The 15,731-nt window shown below is 36.3% G+C and overlaps 1 protein-coding gene across 1 annotated transcript in view; it reads left to right on the forward strand.

The window, feature by feature from the left end:
- LOC128661203 (cytochrome P450 2B19) overlaps positions 1-15,731 on the forward strand; it is a 192,379-nt gene that overhangs the window by 36,492 nt on the left and 140,156 nt on the right. The window contains exons 4-5 of the mRNA XM_053715455.1: positions 12,864-13,013; positions 13,136-13,296. Coding sequence (XP_053571430.1) covers positions 12,864-13,013; positions 13,136-13,296 — 311 coding nt within the window. The remainder of the gene's footprint in view (positions 1-12,863; positions 13,014-13,135; positions 13,297-15,731) is intronic.

Genomic DNA, 15,731 nt, shown 5'->3' on the forward strand with positions numbered 1-15,731 from the left:
ATCTGTAAAATTGAAGAAGCCTCTCTAGTATTTGATCAGCCGATCAAACAGCATGATTACCCCAATACCCGGAGTCATGGGGGCAATGTAAATTATAATCAAGGGGATCTCACCTCTAGGTTGGAAGAAGCCTATGAAATAGGACAGCCTGAAATCCTTCCAGGATTTCAACAAATAGTCGAAGAGCAAATATCCTTAGCTAATGGCTGTTCCAGCGATGATGAACGCCAACTGCTGTGAGAACTCCTGTTGGAGTACAAGGATATTTTCGCTAGGGATTCTTACGACTGTGGTACTACAGACTTGCACATTGCAAGAATACAAACAGATCCCAATGCACCACCTGTCTTTGTTAAACAATACAGACTCCCTTTAGCCTCATATGATTCTCTTGCAGAAATCATAAGGAACCTGGAAGAAAGAGGTATTATCAGACAGGTGCACAGCTCTTACAACAATCCTATTCTAGGTGTTCTCAAGCCCAATGGACAATGGCGTTTATGTGCTGATTTAAGACAGCTAAACAAACGAGTGTACATGTCTGGCTGGCCTGTACCATACATTGACCAATGCCTAGCGCAGATGCAGGGATCCAAAGTATTCACTGCCATTGATTGTGCACAGGGATATTGGATCATAAAGGTACATGAGGAGGACCAGTATAAGCTGGCATTCTCATTCCAAAAGGTCCAGTATGCATTTCAGAGACTTCCTTTTGGATACATAAATTCTGGACATGAATTTGCTGTATTCATGCATAAGTCTATGCCTGATGCACTGGAAAGGGGGACCTTATCTTATGTTGATGATGTTTTAATCAAAAGCACAGACTTTGAAAAACACATCGCAGAGCTCAAACACGTCCTCAGCCAACTTAAAAGGGCAGGTGTCAAATTATCCATACAAAAAGCTCAATGGTGCCGCACTCATGTAAACTTCTTGGGACATGAAGTTACTTCTGAAGGACTAAATCCTCAGAAGAAAAAGGTGGAAGCTATAGTAAATTCTAAAAACCCAACTAACTTAAAGGAATTGAGATCCTTCCTGGGTATGACAAATTATTCTCGCAAATTCATTGATAATTATGCAGAACTAGCTAAACCGTTACTACTTCTTCTAAAGAAGGATGTGAAATGTCACTGGAGTGAGACTCAAGAGACAACCATCAGAGAGCTGAAGAGAAAACTTACTCAAGCATCTTGCTTAGCGTACCCTGAAGGTGGTAAACCTTTCTTCTTAGAGACAGGGTACACAGATATAAGCATGAGTGCTGTTTTATACCAGCAAAGCTCTATCCCCAGTAGAAATAAAATTTAGCGATTGCAAAAAAGCCCTCTTATCTACTGTATGGGCTCTACAAAATTTCCGCAGCTATATACAGGGCGAGAAAATTATTGTTTGTTTTGTTGAATACCTGCCAACTTGGAAAAGAAATGGCATGCAGAAAAGCAATAACAAACCATTCAAGCATGGCAAGTTGTTCTGCGAGATTGATAATCTGGTGGTATCCAATGATTTAACCATACACTGGGAAAATACCAAGGGTCATTCCAGGGTTCTAGGCCCAGATAAGGAAGGCAATGATCTTGCGGATTCATTAGCCAAACAAGGAGCCATAACTGGAGAACTCCTTAAAGGGACAGTATAGACTCATTTTCATATAACTGCATGTAATAGACACTACTATAAAGAATAAGATGCACAGATACTGATATAAAAATCCAGTATAAAAATGTTTAAAAACTTACTTAGAACCTCTTAGTTTAGGCTCTGTTGAAAAGGTAGCTGGAAAGCCCACAGCAAGTGGGAAATAAGACACTCCCCCCTCCCCCTTCTTTTGCATATGAAAAGACCCTTTACACAAACAGGAGCAAGCTGGAGTAGGTAGTCGAGCGTATTCACATAAAACTTTGGGGCTTGGTTAGGAGTCTGAAAATCAGAGCAATGTTATTTAAAAATAAGCAAAACTATAAATTTTTTAGAAAAAAAAACTTTATGGGCTATATAAATAGATCATCTACAAAACATTTATGCAAAGAAAAAATGAGTGTATAATGTTCCTTTAATATTGACCACTTAATAGGTGCAATTCAGGTAGAAGCCATTACCAGAAACCAGGCAAAACAACAGAGTGAACCTAACCTGGTACAATGGAGTCAGGATTCTCCTAGTGAGGACCTGATCACTAGTCAAAAAGAAGACCCCATTGTAGGCATCTTCTATAAACACATAGAAGATCCTGAAAGCAACTCCATATCAAAAGATGATTGTATTGGCAAAGAAGATCTTAGAATCTTAATGAAGTCCAGAACACAATTCAAGTTACAGGATGGTTTGTTAATTAGGACCTCCAAAACTGGCATTCAGCAATGGGTAGTACCCACCAAGTTCAGAGGTCTAATGCTTCAACATGCCCATGATGCTCCCACATCTGGTCATCGTGGTGCCAAACTCACGTATGAAATATTGCGTGATTATGCTTTTTGGCCACACATGTGGAAAGATGTTCAAACCTACTGTCAAGGGTATCTAATCTGCCCAGAGTTCCAACCCACTGCGCCAACACATAGAGCGCCATTACAGAAAAGGGGGATGGTAATGCCATGGTCAGATATACAAATTGATTTTATTGGTCCAGTAACTAGGTCATCAAGAGGTAACAAATACATGTTAACCGTGACATGCCTATTCACTAAATGGGTAGAGTGCATCAGTGCACCTAACAATAGTGCTGAAACATGCGCAGCATTGCTCATCAACCATATGTTTTCCAGATTTGGCTTGCCCCAAAGAAACGAGTCAGATCGGGGGACCCACTTCACTAGCGAAATGATGACCAAAATGTGGAAAATACTAGGGGTAAAAAGAAAGCTCCATATTGCTTATAGAGCTGCCTCAAGTGGTAGTGTAGAGTGTTACAACCAGTCCATTTTTAAAATCCTCAAAAAGTTTGTGAATGAAACGGGTAAAGACTGGGATGTAAAACTACCTCTAGTCCTAATGGCATTAAGAGCAACTCCAAGTAGTGCTACCAAGATGTCACCTTTTGAACTGATGACTGGTAGAAGAATGGTTCTACCTCAGCATCTGCTGTACCGTACATCAGACCAGAACTTTATAAATGCTGCCAATACACATCAATATGTGGAGAACTTAAGAAAGCACCTGCAATATGCCTTTGCATTTGCTCAAAGGAATTTAGAAAGAGCCGCAACTGCCACTAAAACCTATTATGATCTCAAAACGTCCAAAAAGGAATGTGAAATAAATGATAAAGTTGATCTTTATAACTTTGGAAGAGATCAGGTTAGGGAGAAGAAATTTCTTCCATCATGGAAAGGTCCTTTTGTCATTACTGACAAAATATCTCCAGTGGCCTATAATATACGGATCCCCAAAAATGAAAGTTTCATAGATAAATGGGTCCATATTAATCAGCTGCAAGCATGCCATCCTAGGTCCCAACTACAAATCATAGAGGGGGAATGAAGTGTCATACCCCAAATGCACTAAAGAAATACTGTATTTTAAAGATGCCTAACTGATGAGGACAAGGGCTCAAAAATGATGAACCTTCTCCATAGAAGACTGTCTATAAGGCATACGGTTGATCCTCACCAAATACCACTGACTTTAAGCCAATTCAAATACATGTGTCCTACATCTATTTGAAGTTGGAAGGGGGATTTATGTCAGAGTATATGAATATTATGATGAAAATTACATATGTATACATATATATATATATGTATATATATATATAAATATATATATATATATATATATATATTTTATATACACTGTATATGGTAGATGAGACGACAGGATTAATTGAACATGAGTTTGTTGAACACAGCTTCTAATCCACTGTGGGTCCCAACCCCCTACCAGAAAAATCAGCATAGCTTTGAAGCACACCCTCCTGCTGTTCAAGCACACAAACATGTTCCTAAAGGAACTAACTCAGGGACCATGCTCATTTGACTATGTGCAGAGTCTTATGGCTCTAAGACATTTGGTGATGAGAAAAAAAAGATAAAATCTAAATAGCTGGATAAGCATAGTACTGAAATTACAGGAAACCCCTTTGATTATTTAGAGTAAATAGTCTGTGTTTTGAGTGGAGGATGTGCTCAAGGGCCCTTTGGAATTTGTCACCTAAATCTTTGTGACTTCAAAGTAAGACATGTGCTGCAGACATGTGTGATGACAACAGTTCTATCTCACTGAATCTCTGACATTTGAAGATGTATTGCAGACATACAGCTGGGGGGAAGATGACACAAATAAAAATAAATACATTTTTGTTTTACAAAGGGAACAATGCCAATAGTTCATTTGTGTTTGAAATAATTCAAATAACCCATGTATATATATATATATATATATATATATATATATATATATATATATATATATATATATATATATGAAACTGGAACATATTATATTAAATGAAAATTACAATAAACCCATTGTTAAAAGACAGCATAGAAATTAATACATGTGTGTGCATATATATAGCATATTTTTTCTATTTTTCAGATGGACCATAGAGGAATGCATGCAGGCAGAACTGGTTAGAAATGTGAAACATGTTATATTTGCATGAATACCATATTAGATGTATAAATGCCATTAATTTCAGAATAATTAACAGGTTAAATTATTTTAATATAATATACTGATGTTTCATATCAAAATGATCAGAAAATTCATAAGATACTACCCTATCTAAAACAAGTATTGTGAATAATTGTTGCAGGAAATTATGATCAAATGAATAACCATTTCATAGAAATACTGAATTAAGTTGTTAAAAATGTTTAGAAATGGTATTGCTGTGTTTGTTTGTGTTGCAACGCTGCCACTGAAGGGCCAAAACCCAGTATAGCAGTTAAGAGATTTAACTGTTTAAAGGATGCGTTTCCATAACAACAATATATACTGAACCAATGGGATGATCAGCTTCGTAAGAGCCAATAACAAAGCAGGTTCCGAAGGGCCACCCATATTCCACACCAATGATTAAAATAAATAAGTTGTATGCAGGAAAGGACTGGCTGCAGATTTTTCTTGGCAAAAACTGATTGAAAATTGTGCGTGGGATACAGTCAAGCTATAAGAAAAGTAGCCCATACTTTCTCTTACCAATTGCAATTACACTTCTTTTTATATGAGGTGGGACAAGTCTTGAAGCTGAATATCATCTTGGTAATGTATTAAGAGATTGCTATAGCAAATAAATTTAAAGAGCACTCAGTATTTTAACTGTGCTCATAATCTGGTATAAGGCTGTTTGTATCTTGCATGCTAAATAATTAATCCGTGCAAAATATAGGATATATATATATATATATATATATATAAAAAGCAAATACTTCCGGTGCACCCGGCAGCAGTGAGACTTAATCTCAAAATAAAACACACAGCAAAGTAGAAGTAAGTAAATATTTATACCTGTTTATTTGGAAATTCCTTCTCATATATAATAAGGCATAACGATATCCAACAGGTAGGATTGAAAAGCAGCTATAGACAGGCAGCAAGGTTGAAAAAATAAAGACTGGTCAGACGCGTTTCCTTGTGTTACATCCTCAGTGACCATACTTACTACCCATGATACACTGCCTTAAATACAGGTCAGCTGAAAACTCACAGCAATCAATTAATTAATTAAAGTAAACTTAATCCTTTAAGGCAGGTTAGCATGAGCAAAGTATGTGTGTTTAACTACAAATTTTTGTCCTGTCACAAATACTCAAACTAACAGAAAATAAAAGACATAATAAACATCCTAAATGTAAAAATATGATACTATTATATAAATCTTACATTAAATGCAAATGTAAATAATATACAAAACAATAACAGTAATAAAAATAAATTATTAAATTATTAAATAATGTCTTTAAATCTGAAAAAATTATAAAAAAATTATAGAAAAATTTCAACAATTATGCTGAGATTGGTGAACACTGAAAAAATAAACTTAAATTTATATTATTGATCTACAAATAGTTTTACATCCCAATCAAAGTTTAGACCTGCTGGCACCCTAGTGCCCAACTGAAAAATACAGTAAACTTCTCTTTTACTGAGAGCAATACCTCTATTGCCACCTCTTGGGTGCCTGGAAATCAGTTGGATCGCCTGGAATGTCAGCAGTGAACTGTCAGAGTGGTGATGTTTTTTGAAATGCAGGGAAATAGGAGTAGTGGACTCTGGATCATCAATTGAGTGTAAGTGCTCCAGAAAGCGATCTTTTAACGCACGAGTCGTTTGTCCTACATACTGCCTATAGCACCCCCTGCAGGTCAAAAGGTATATAACGTAGCAAGAATTGCACGTCATATGTTCTCGAATTTCAAATGTCTTTTGATAATTCGTAGATGTAAAAGTAGTGCCGAAAGATGCAAAAGCACAAGACTTACACCTTTTACTTCCACATTTGTAAAAACCGGGTTTAATAGAGAGCCAGTTTTTTTGAGTCTGTTGACGTGGCAACATAGAAGGAGACAACATGTTACCTAAGGTTTGTGCCCTGCGGGACACGAAGCAAATGCCCTCCCTAACAATATCTACCAAACTTTCATCCGTAGTCAATATGGGGAGAGCTTTCCTGATTATGTCACAAATCTTGCCATATTCCATACTGTAGGAAGTGATAAATTTTAATTTATTATATTTATCAGAAGCCTTAGATTTACCTGACAAAAATAAGTCTGTTCTGTCTAACTGGTCAACATCACTTTTAGTTTGGAGTAAAGCTATACGTGAATACCCTCTCATGACTAATCTGTCAGTCAAATCACTAGAATGTTTTTCATAACTTGTTGAGCTTGTGCAATTACGTTTAACCCTCATGTATTGACTTTTGGGAATAGATTTAATAGTATGATGTGGATGACATGATTTAGCATTCAAAATTGTATTTCCAGCCATCGGTTTTCTGAACAATTCAATTTCTACACAGGATTTTTGAACATTTGAATGTAATTCAATATCCAAAAAAGGAATTGAATGTGGATTACTTTCCATGGTAAACTGTAAATTAAGTGAATTGTTCTGTAAATATTTGAGAAACGGGTCAAGAAGGTCTCTAGGACCTTTCCAAATCAACAAAATATCGTCGATGTAGCGACCAAAAAAATGTATATAATCTCTGAAGGGGTTCCCATCTCCATAGACGTGGGACAACTCCCACCAACCCAAATATAGGTTGGCATAGGAGGGGGCAAACTTGGCCCCCATCGCCGTCCCATGCCTCTGGAGATAGAAATCCCCCTCAAAAAGAAAATAATTATGGGTCAGCAAATAGTCAACTGAGACCTCAATGAACCGCTTCAATGCAGTATCATACGTAGAAAAATTGTCCAAAATTTGATTGCCAAAGCACCCTTGTCATGAGGAATACAAGTATACAAAGAGACCACGTCAATTGTAACGAACATATAGTCCTCCTGCCAAACTAGGCTTTCAATTTGTCTGATAACATCAGACGTGTCTCTTATATAACTCATAAGGCTCAAGACCAAAGGTTTTAAATACCCATCTATCAATTCGGAAAGTGGCTCATTCAATGAGCCTATTCCTGCCACTATGGGTCTGCCAGGTGGACTGGTGGCGTGTTTGTGAACCTTCGGCAAATAATGAAATATTGCCGAAACTGGGTGCTCAGTATATAAGAAGTCAAAATTAGCCTGTTTGATAATGCCATCACTCATGGCTTGCTCCAAAATAATCTTTAATGCTGATTTAAAATAGAATACAGGATTACTTTTGAGTTTCTCATATACTGTAACATCCAAGAGTTGTCTGTAAGCTTCACTTAAATAATCTTGACGATTAAGAACCCCCACCTTACCACCTTTATCAGAATTACGTATGACAAGTTCATGCTTGTTTTTTAATTCTTGAATAGATTGAAATTGTGCTTTAGACAGATTAGCTCTATGATGTTGTTTATCACTTTTCAGTTAAACTTAGTTTTTTCAATTCTTGCTCAACAGTTTTTTGAAAGACTTCTATGGAATTGGATCTAGATTTAACTGGATAAAATTTTGATTTACCCTTCATTTTTGTTATATCCTGGGTAACCCCAATAGGATAAGGATTTAATTCCAAGTTTTCTCTATCCAATTCCATTAAGTCCAAAATGGAACATTCCTCAGAAAAATCTAAACCACATCTAATGGGAACTGGTCCTTCCTCGCCCACCACACCTTGAACAGTTTCAGTGACTCCCAAAAAATGTTTTTTGAGATTAAGCGATCTCACAAATCTATTGAGATCTATCACTGTATTAAAAAGATCAAAGTGTGTGGTTGGAGAAAAACCAAGACCCAAAGATAAAACCTCAATTTGTATTTTAGTTAGAACACAAGAAGAAAGATTAACAACATTATTAAGATTCATGCATATTTCTGGAACTGTGTTGCTCTCCTCCTCTGTGGGTAACGCCTGGGCTTGGGTATCTGATCCTGACTTAAACTTCCCTGATCGTCCTCGTCCCCCTCTGCGTATTTTTTTCGGCGTGCAGTGGACTTCTGTTGGCCCTTCCCGTTTTTTGACTGTGATACATTGCTTGTATTTAATGCAAAAGATGATAGTCCTTCCGTAACAGTAGAGGTTTCAACAGATGTCTCAATGTCAGAGGAGTCATAGTCATATTCAGTGTCAGTATCTGCAAACCTCACTTTCTTATTATCAGAACCTCTACCTTTGTAGGAACTTCTGTATCTCCTTCTTATATTTGTCACTGTCCATTTGTATACTTTATTTAACTCATAATCCTGTTTATCTCTCATGATTTTCTGTTTTTTAAAATTCCAAAGGTTAATCTTAAAATCAGAAATGACCTGTTGCAATTTGGTATCATATTTTGCAAAATCTGGATTGTCAGAAAGTGGACGCAAATAAGACTGTAATTTCTGCTTTTCATCACTCAATTCTTGACGCAAAGATTTTTTATATTCTATGAGTAGATCAATAAGTGCTAAAGAACACTCTGTAAGAATATTATTCCATTTATCAATGAAACCTTGATCTGACACTTGGAAAGAGGGGAATTTTCTGATTCTCAGGCCACGTGGTATTCGCATTGCTTTTTTATACATCTGGAAGCTTTTAATATCCATTTCAATCCTTGTGTCATTTTTCAATAAAGAATCCATTTTGAAAAAAAGACTGTCCAGATTAGAATTTGCCTCCTTTTCCATAGTGTCAGAATTAAAAAGGTCTTCAGTGTCACTTATTTCTTCAGCAAATTGCTGCAAGACAAATCCCCCTGCTGCCATGTTTAGCTTTATAAATCCTTATATCATAAATATACTTGCTTAGTGTTAAATACTTAAATCCTTCTTATGGTGTGTTAATACTTATAACATGAGCTCACAAGAGATTATGAGCTGTAATGTCTGTAATATTGTACAAAAGCACTCGTAGACTGCTATGTGTAATGCAGCTAGTACTTAGGTAAACACCTCTTCAGTGTGTACTACGACTTAATGCGCTTTTGGTACTTAGTATTTTTATATTGCCAGACAGTTAGCAAATAGCACAGTAATATCCGTGCAGCTTACCCTTTAAAGTGATGGAGATCCAAACCAGTTCAACTTGGGAAAGCGCTCAAACTGTAACTGTGTCCGTTCACACTCACGTGACACTCTTCACGCTCTTCACGTAGTTAACACACACTAGACGTCTGATGACGTATCCTCTTTCACTCACAATGCTCCGGTGCAAGGGAAGCTGAGCGCTCCATCAACGCTCAGATAACAACACAAAAAGCAAATACTTCCGGCGCACCCGGCAGCAGTGAGACTTAATCTCAAAATAAAACACACAGCAAAGTAGAAGTAAGTAAATATTTATACCTGTTTATTTGGAAATTCCTTCTCATATATAATAAGGCATAACGATATCCAACAGGTAGGATTGAAAAGCAGCTATAGACAGGCAGCAAGGTAGAAAAAATAAAGACTGGTCAGACGCGTTTCCTTGTGTTACATCCTCAGTGACCATACTTACTACCCATGATACACTGCCTTAAATACAGGTCAGCTGAAAACTCACAGCAATCAATTAATTAATTAAAGTAAACTTAATCATTTAAGGCAGGTTAGCATGAGCAAAGTATGTGTGTTTAACTACAAATTTTTGTCCTGTCACAAATACTCAAACTAACAGAAAATAAAAGACATAATAAACATCCTAAATATAAAAATATGATACTATTATATAAATCTTACATTAAATGCAAATGTAAATAATATACAAAACAATAACAGTAATAAAAATAAATTATTAAATTATTAAATAATGTCTTTTAATCTGAAAAAATTCTAAAAAAATTATAGAAAAATTTCAACAATTATGCTGAGATTGGTGAACACTGAAAAAATAAACTTAAATTTATATTATTGATCTACAAATAGTTTTACATCCCAATCAAAGTTTAGACCTGCTGGCACCCTAGTGCCCAACTGAAAAATCCACTATATATAGTTATCTTAGAATTGGTTTTTATTATAAGCAAATAAGAATTGCTCCAATCTAAATAAATAGACATTTAAATAACTGTTCATATTAAGAATATATGTACTTTAGTATCCAAGTTAGAATTGTATTAGAATCAAATTTTAGCTAAATAGCTGAGTATACATATATTGACCTATTGTTTGATTTAAGCACTGTTTAGAATTGTGCCAGTCTGAATATTTAGTGGTTTATATTTAGCCTCATTGTGTTAACTGAATGAAATTCAATTGTGAGTAAGGCTGGTTTTAAAGATAAATTTGCATGAGCTTTGCATAGCATATTTTAAATAGTTTTTGTTTTAACGCATATCATATTGACTCCTATTTTGATCCTTACAAATATATATATATATATCAATGTATTCATAGTTATTTACTAATAATAAAGATTTCAGATATTTAGATTAATTTAATGTATGTTTGATTGTGGGTTTAGTTTAAAGAAAGATTGTTAAATACATCAGTTATAACCCGGCCATATACTAACATATTATTTGGAGAGTAAATGCTAAGATTCTTATAAATATACTGACAGCATACTGAGATAATCTCAGGAGCGCAGACTTGAGAGCTGTATGTATAACAGATAACATGCCTGTGAGCATACTGAGATAGTCTCAGGAGCGCAGACTTGAGAGCTGTATGTATAACAGATAACATGCCTGTGAGCATACTGAAATAGTCTCAGGAGCGCAGACTTGAGAGCTATATGTATAACAGATAACATGCTTGTGAGCATACCTCAGTATGCTGTCATGGAAAGGAGCTAAGCTAAGTTAATGTGACTACAGTAATACATTTTATTTTTTTAAATGCTAAGTTCTATCTGAATCATGATAATATATAAACACAGCAAATATACCAAAACACCTGCAGCAATTTATATCAATCTCACATTTGTCTTCTCCTGTTTATATTCTGTATAATATATTAACTTTAATGATTATCACGTTATATTGTATTTGTGATCAGATGCCTTTGGTCTCTGTATAATGACTTTCATACTTACTAATATTAAACTGCATTGTCCCTCATGGAGATAAATATTCAGCTATGTTAATTATAAATCATTATTAAGGTAACAAATAGGAGAAAACAAAGTCCAGTATTAAATTTCTTTTTTGTTACACAGTTTCCCTGTGTGTGATTTTGTGTTGTGCAATAAGTCACATTAAGGAATTGCATGAATACAATTCAGTATATGTGGTTTCGTCTGTATAATGGCTTTTATAAGGTCCCAGAGGCATATGAGGATTTGTTACCCAGTTTCCCTGTGTGTGGTTTTGTGTCACATTAAGGAATTGCATGAATACAATTCAGTATATGTGGTTTCCTCCGTATAATGGCTTTTATAAGGTCCCAGAGGCATATGAGGATTTGTTACCCAGTTTCCCTGTGTGTGGTTTTGTGTCACATTAAGGAATTACATTAATACAATTCAGTATATGTGGTTTCATCTGTATAATGGCTTTTATAAGGTCCCAGAGGTATATGAGGATTTGTTACCCAGTTTCCCTGTGTGTGGTTTTGTGTCACATTAAGGAATTGCATGAATACAATTCAGTATATGTGGTTTCGTCTGTATAATGGCTTTTATAAGGTCCCACAGGTATATGAGGATTTGTTACCCAGTTTCCCTGTGTGTGGTTTTGTGTCACATTAAGGAATTACATTAATACAATTCAGTATATGTGGTTTCGTCTGTATAATGGCTTTTATAACGTCCCAGAGGCATATGAGGATTTGTTACCCAGTTTCCCTGTGTGTGGTTTTGTGTCACATTAAGGAATTGCATGAATACAATTCAGTATATGTGGTTTCGTCTGTATAATGGCTTTTATAAGGTCCCAGAGGCATATGAGGATTTGTTACCCAGTTTCTCTGTGTGTGGTTTTGTGTCACATTAAGGAATTGCATGAATACAACTCAGTATATGTGGTTTCGTCTGTATAATGGCTTTTATAAGGTCCCAGAGGCATATGAGGATTTGTTACCCAGTTTCCCTGTGTGTGGTTTTGGGTCACATTAAGGAATTACATTAATACAATTCAGTATAGGTGGCTTCATCTGTATAATGGCTTTTATAAGGTCCCAGAGGCATATGAGTATTTGTTAAGATACTGTATGGTAAGGGGGTTAGTGATTAAAGGGACATTAAACATTTTTTTTGTCTTTGATGATTCAGATAGAGCTAGAGCATTCCATTTTATTTCTATTATTTAATTTGTTTTGTTCTCTTTGTATCCTTTCTTGAAAAGTGAATCTGTAGTAACCTCTGATCCATGCAGGAATCCTCTAATGTCTTTGTCTTGTTCCTCATAGGCTTTCCTAATGTACACGGACTGCGCTGGAGCCAGCTCCGACGCTTCACCCTTACCTCACTGAGGAACTTTGGAATGGGGAAGACAACCATGGAAGAGCGAGTACTAAAGGAGGGCCAGAACCTCCTGCAGGCTGTGGCAGACACAGGAGGTGGATATCAGAAGAATATTTTCAATATAAAGTTAAATAATCATCTATAAATAAGACCCTGAAAATGTTGTCTTTCTCTAGATGATTAAACTTTCCTATATTGCTGTGTTCTATCTTCTCAGGAAAGCCCTTCAACCCTCTGAACCTCATAGGATGCGCTATAGGGAATATTGTCAGCACTATGTTGCTGGGGGAACAGTTTCAATATAAGGATAAGAAGTTACAGGATCTTATAACAACCACCAGAAAACATATCCTTAACACACATTCCCGATTACACCAGGTACCTACTGGCAGTAACTTAATCTATGGCAACGTGCTTTTCTATGCTGGGTTATGCATTTAATAAATATGATAAATTGAAGTTGCTGTATTCTAGTACAAGTAGGCAGTGTCTGGGAGACGTGCACAGGTGAAAAATGTGTTTCGTCTGAAAGATTTGTTTTGGATATTTTTAAATGTTTGGTTCAGCCGAATTTCGTCCATGCAGGCATTTGGTTCAGACAAATATTGGATTCAGATTTGTTACCATTGTATCCAATGGGAACAGCTAATATACCACTAGATTACAAGTTTTGAACGCTATAGGGAAAGTAAAGAACGCCACAAAAGTTGCGTTATTTAATTCCCTATAGCGCTGCCATTACAAGTTTAAAAAAACACTGCTTGTGGGGGCGATATGGAGATTTTAAGCTCCATACCGCTCCCAAAACAAGCGCTGTGTTTGACATGCTCGTGCACGCTTTCCCCATAGACATCAATGGGGAGAGCCGGCAAAAAAAAAGTCTAACACCTGCGATCGCTGAAACAAAAGCTCCGTAACGCAGCCCTATTGATGGCTATGGGGAAATTAAAAGACAGTTTAAACCTAACACCCTAATATAAACCCCGATTCTAAACACCCCTAATCTGCTGCCCCTGACATCGCCGATGCCTACAGTTATTAACCCCTAATCTGCTGCTCCCGATATCGCCACCACCTAAATAAAGCTATTAACCCCTAAACCTCTGGCCTCCCACATCACTACCACTAAATAAATCTATTAACCCCTAAACCGCCAGCCCCCCACATCGCAACAACCTAAATTAAACTATTAACCCCTAACCCTAACGTAACCCTAACCCTAACATAACCCTAACACCCCCTAACTTTAATAGATCTAAATTAAACTTACAATTATTAACTAAATAACCCTATTGGCCCCTAAACTGCCAGCCCCCCACATCGCATCAACCTAAATTAAACTATATTAACCCCTAAACCTAACCCTAAACCTAACCCTAACACCCCCTAACTTTAACATAATGAAATTAAATCTAAATTAAAGTTACTATTATTAACTAAATAATACCTATTTAAAACTAAATACCTGTGAAATAAAACCTAAGCTAGCTACAATATAACTAATAGATACATTGTAGCTAGCTTAGGTTTTATTTTTATTTCACAGGTAAGTTTGTATTTATTTTACCTAAGTAGACTAGTTAGTAAATAGTTATTAACTATTTACTAGCTACCTAGTTAAAATAAATACAAACCTAAGCTGCCTTACACTAAAACCTAACATTACAAAAAATAAAAAAAAACTACCATTACAAAAACAAACAAAATTATCCAAAAAAAAAAACATTATTCCTATTCTAATACCCTTTTTTTAAAAAAACACCCCCCAAAATAAAAAGCCTAATCTAGAATAAACTACCAAGGGCCCTTAAAAGGGCCTTTCGGGGGGGGGGGGGGGCTTAAAAAGGCCCTTTTGTAGGGCATTACCCTGAGATAAACTGCTCTTTTGCTCCAAAAAAGAATACAAACACGCCCTAACACCCCCTAAACTACCAAGGGCCCTTAAAAGGGCCTTTTGTGGGGCCCTTAAAAGGCCTTTTGTAGGGCATTGCCCTGAGATAAACAGCTCTTTTGCTAAATAAAACACCCACTAAAAATATACATTACACAAAATAACAAACAAATTATCAAAAATAAAAAAAAAATATTCCTATTCTAATACCGCAAAAAAACCACCCCAAAATAAAAAACCTTATCTAGAATAAAATACCAATGGCCCTTAAGCTCTTTTATTGAAAAAAATTTACAAAGACCCACTAACAACAAACCCCCACCCCCCAAAATCCACAAAATTTAGCTCTTTTACTACCCAGACCCTAAACTAAAAAATAAAACTCACTGAATAAACCCTTAAAAAAGCCTAACACTAACCCCCTGACGATCCCCTTACAGTTTTTGAAGTCCCGCTTGAACGATCTTCATCCCGGCGAAGTCTTCATCCATGCGGCAAGAAGTCTTCATCCAGGCGGCCTCTCCTATCTTCATCCAGCTGGCGAAGTCCTCATCCATGCGGCAAGAAGTCTTCATCCAGGCGACTTCTTCGATCTTCATCCAGCCGGCACGGAGTGTGTCCATCCTGAAGACATCCGGCGCGGAGCATCCTCTTCATACGGTCGCCACCGTACACTAAATCTTCAATGCAAGGGACGCGATTCAAGATGGCGTCCCTTGCATTCCTATTGGCTGAAAAATTTGAATCAGCCAATAGGAATTAGGGCTGTTAAAATCCTATTGGCTATTCAAATCAGCCAATAGGATTTAAGCAGCTCTCATTCTATTGGCGGACGGCAGATTAGGGGTTAATATTTAAATAGTGTTTGCGATGCGGGAGGGTGGCAGTTTAGGGGTTAATAAGTTTATTATAGTGGCGACAA

Source organism: Bombina bombina, chromosome 5, assembly GCF_027579735.1.
Source record: "Bombina bombina isolate aBomBom1 chromosome 5, aBomBom1.pri, whole genome shotgun sequence".
Taxonomy (NCBI): domain Eukaryota; kingdom Metazoa; phylum Chordata; class Amphibia; order Anura; family Bombinatoridae; genus Bombina; species Bombina bombina.